The sequence below is a fragment of the Microtus oregoni genome, unplaced genomic scaffold, assembly GCF_018167655.1.
Source record: "Microtus oregoni isolate MIOR12 unplaced genomic scaffold, Mior012 000050F_ref0000143, whole genome shotgun sequence".
Taxonomy (NCBI): domain Eukaryota; kingdom Metazoa; phylum Chordata; class Mammalia; order Rodentia; family Cricetidae; genus Microtus; species Microtus oregoni.
In genome coordinates this window covers 2,709,078-2,712,840 of record NW_024543256.1, presented here as the reverse complement: position 1 = coordinate 2,712,840, position 3,763 = coordinate 2,709,078, and the positions used below count along the sequence as shown (strand labels likewise).

Genomic DNA, 3,763 nt, shown 5'->3' with positions numbered 1-3,763 from the left:
ACACACTATTGTTTCCTTCCAAGTATACAGGTTAAATTAAAATAAATTTTTGACTATTGTGGTGAAATTTATACCAAATAGGTCTTTTATTATGCAATTTAAATAACTTCTACAATAAAATTCAACACATATTACTATCTACATTGTATTTATGTTGTAACTTTTTTTCTATGAACTTCCTTGGATTCTGAAAGTCAGTCTTCCTTCTTTCATCAAATGTTTTACATTTTTATGAGGGAATATTATGTGGAAATGTATTAATGTCTAAATTTCTTTTGTATTTTGAAATCTGTTTGAGAGAGTTGCCTTACTTACTATAAAAACACATGTAAATAATGGCATTCTAGGATCTATTTCAATTTTAGTATTTGTTTGATGTAAGCACTGCAATGGAAATATGAAGTGATCCTAGGATTCATTTAATGGACAAATACAATTTTATTTTTCAGGAGTTAATTGCATATTGAGATAAATCAACGATTCCCCAAAGTTTCCATGTTTAATTATTTGGAATCTCTTGAACTAGTCCTGTGTTCTCAGATTTTTCATCAAACACATATTGCCAACTATATCAGGAGAAAAGATAAAGTATCAAGCATCCTCAAGCTCAACTATTTCCAGTCCTTTGTCACACTTAGCAGCTTTAGCTAAACCTCTGCTTGCCTATGTTAAACAAGCAACCACTGCAGATAACACCACTTTCATGTTACTCAGATTAAGAAGAGACTGGAGTACATGTGAAATGCTGTGGCCGATCTAAGCCTGACACTAGATTTGAAGATGAGTACATTTGAAGAAGATTCTGAGCCAGTAACAGTTGAAATTGTAAGTTCTGTCTTACCTACGGAAGACACAGAGAGAAACCTCATTCTCTGCCTTCAGAATGAAGCTGATAAAATGGAAAACCTTACTGAACCTCTGAATAAGAGGCCTTGTTTGTCCTCAGAGGATGATTCTACTCCTTGTGTACAAGCAGTTGCATTCCCACTACCAAAAATGGAACAGAGTTTTCAGTTGGCCACAACCTCAGCCACAGAGTTGGCAGATGAAGATATTACTGGGGGAACTATGCTGCAGTTTGTGATTTTACAGGATGACAAACAAGAAAAAGAAATTCCCTTGGCAAATAAGGACGAGTCAATCATTAGACAAGCATGGTTAACAGCTAAAGAAGATAAAGATAATCTAATCAAACAAGGACATAAATGGAAGCAGGGAGTGTGGTCTAAGGAGGAAACAGATATTTTAATGAACAACATTGAATGCTATATGAAGGAACATGGAGTAGAGAATGCCACCGAAATCATTTTTAAGATGTCAAAAGGTAAAAGAAAAGATTTCTACAAGACTATATCATTGGGTCTGAATCGACCTTTGTTTTCAGTATATAGAAGAGTGGCCCGAATGTACGATGACAGAAACCATGTGGGAAAGTACAGCCCTGAAGAAAGTGCGAAGCTCAAGGAGCTTTGGCAGCAGCATGGTAATGACTGGACAAAAATAGGTGCCGCCATGGGAAGAAGTCCATCTTCTGTCAAAGACCGCTGCCGACTAATGAAGGATAATTGGAACACAGGGAAATGGACCGAAGAAGAGGAACAGCTTCTCAGAGATGTGGTTCATGAACTGACATGCACTGAGATGGATGAAAAAGTCACACAGGGTGTGTCTTGGGCAATAGTGGCTCAACGAGTAGGTACTCGCTCAGCAAAGCAGTGTCGTGCTAAATGGCTCAACTACCTGAACTGGAAACACACTGGAGGAACTGAGTGGACAAGGAAAGATGAGGTCACTCTCATAAACAAGCTTTCAGAACTTGATGCATCTGATGAAAATGAAATTAACTGGGATGACTTAGCTAAAGGATGGGAAAGTGTTCGTTCACCACAATGGCTGCATAGTAAATGGTGGACCATTAAACGGCAAATTACAAACCATAAGGACTTCACATTCCCAGTCCTAGTAAAAAGTCTTCAACAAATATATGAGAGCCAAAATGCCAGCCTCATGTTTTGGAAAAGTAAATCAGGATCTGAATTGTCAAATAACAAACCTGATATGAGTGTTCAACAAGTCCCCTGCGGAGTCAGTGGTGTAGAAGATGATAACAGTACATGCATCTGACAGGATTGCAAATTATACTCCAAATTGTTCCTGGTTCTTCAACAGACTACCCTGTGGCTATTCTTAACTCTGAAACAATATCCCTGCCCAATGAACCACAATAGATGTTTGAGATTCTTTTTTCTTTCCATTACCTCACCTTGAGTCAACATCCTTCAAAGAAACTTAGCTCAAGGACTTCCCTTAAAGTTCTGGTGCTGCACCTTCTTCTACTAACCCATCACTTTTCACTTTTTATCCCCAGAATATCTACTGAACACTAAAATAAATGACATGTGGAGTGTCATATATCAACATTCATTACTAAAATATTTGAGGAAAATAACAATGCTTTTTACACATCCCAAGCAGAATGAACAGTCAATACAGATATCAATTGCTTTGATTTTTGTGGTCTTGTAAATTAATTTAAAGCAAAGAAATTACCTGACAGAATTATTTAACTAACCTCGTTCTGTAACCATCATTTAATTGTGCCCTTGTTTCTAAATTCAGAGACCCAAAAAGCATAGAGATAATGAACTATGCTATAATTACACCAGAATAATTCTGTGACACCAACCATAAAAATAAGAAATTCACTCTGATTTATCCAGTGCTTGGATTTCTGAGGATTGAGTTACTCACCATAGCAGAGCAAGTGTTTCCTTTACACAAGTGGTGACAAAACCATGGTTTGTGCCCCTTCACTACCTGGCTTTATCAAAGGCATTGGCTTTTACAGGTGCTGAACCTGTCTTGCCATTCACAACAATAATAGCTCTCATAAACCAAAAAATGACAAGCATTGCATACCATTGTTTCCTTTATGGGCAACTCCATTTCTAAAGTCAAAAAGGACATTGGACTTGCAAAATATTACTAGTATATCCTTAGAAACAAGCAAAATTCCAAAAACAATTTTATTAGAGGAGTGATGCCTGAGAGACTTTAATTTGTAATCTTCTGAATCACATAGTTACAGTAATGGCAATGAAGTGTTATTGTATCTGCAGAGAAACAGGAGTGTTTGTCAATAATTGTTACTTTTTATCTCCTGACTCACATAGCTACAGTGAGTTAGTTGTGAACATTAAGACTATGACTTCTTTTTACAATTTTCAATACCACTGAGATCCAGTTTTATAATACTGTGTGAGTGGACAGTGAGTAGTATAATTGTACATCCTCCTGTGTGGAATGTTATCATGAGGGGATTTTCCCCCCTCAGCTACTTGAAAGGTTTCAAATCACTAAAGGTTAACTGCAGTAATATTCATATTATACCTCAGACATAGTATTGATCAAATATACATAAGGATTGTTTACATTTGAAATAAGTCCTAGAAAGAACTTATTGTATACAAATAAAGATATTTTGGAGATGACTTCATGTTAATTATTCTTGATTAGCCTATTGTTGGCAGCTAGAGTCAATTTAGGCCCTAGAATGTAAGTAAAGAAAATTACTATTATTTTGCTGTTGTTAAGGGGAATATGAATTATTAAACAAAACAACTTTTATGGACGATGTTTTCACCCTCTCATCTAATTACTACTTTTAGTTCATAGTTAGAACAGTGAAGTAAAACTAAATGTTAAAAGAGGTATAGTCCTTGAACTTGATAACCAGAACAGGTTTATTACATGTATAATATTA

General features: G+C 35.8%; 1 protein-coding gene across 1 annotated transcript; it reads left to right on the top strand.

The window, feature by feature from the left end:
* Positions 1 to 813: 813 nt before the first annotated feature.
* On the top strand, positions 814 to 2,238 carry LOC121437025 (cyclin-D-binding Myb-like transcription factor 1). Its single transcript, XM_041636898.1, has one exon. The coding sequence runs from the start codon at positions 898 to 900 to the stop codon at positions 2,122 to 2,124; it is 1,227 nt and encodes a 408-aa protein (XP_041492832.1). The 5' UTR covers positions 814 to 897; the 3' UTR covers positions 2,125 to 2,238.
* The last annotated feature ends 1,525 nt before the right edge of the window (positions 2,239 to 3,763 follow it).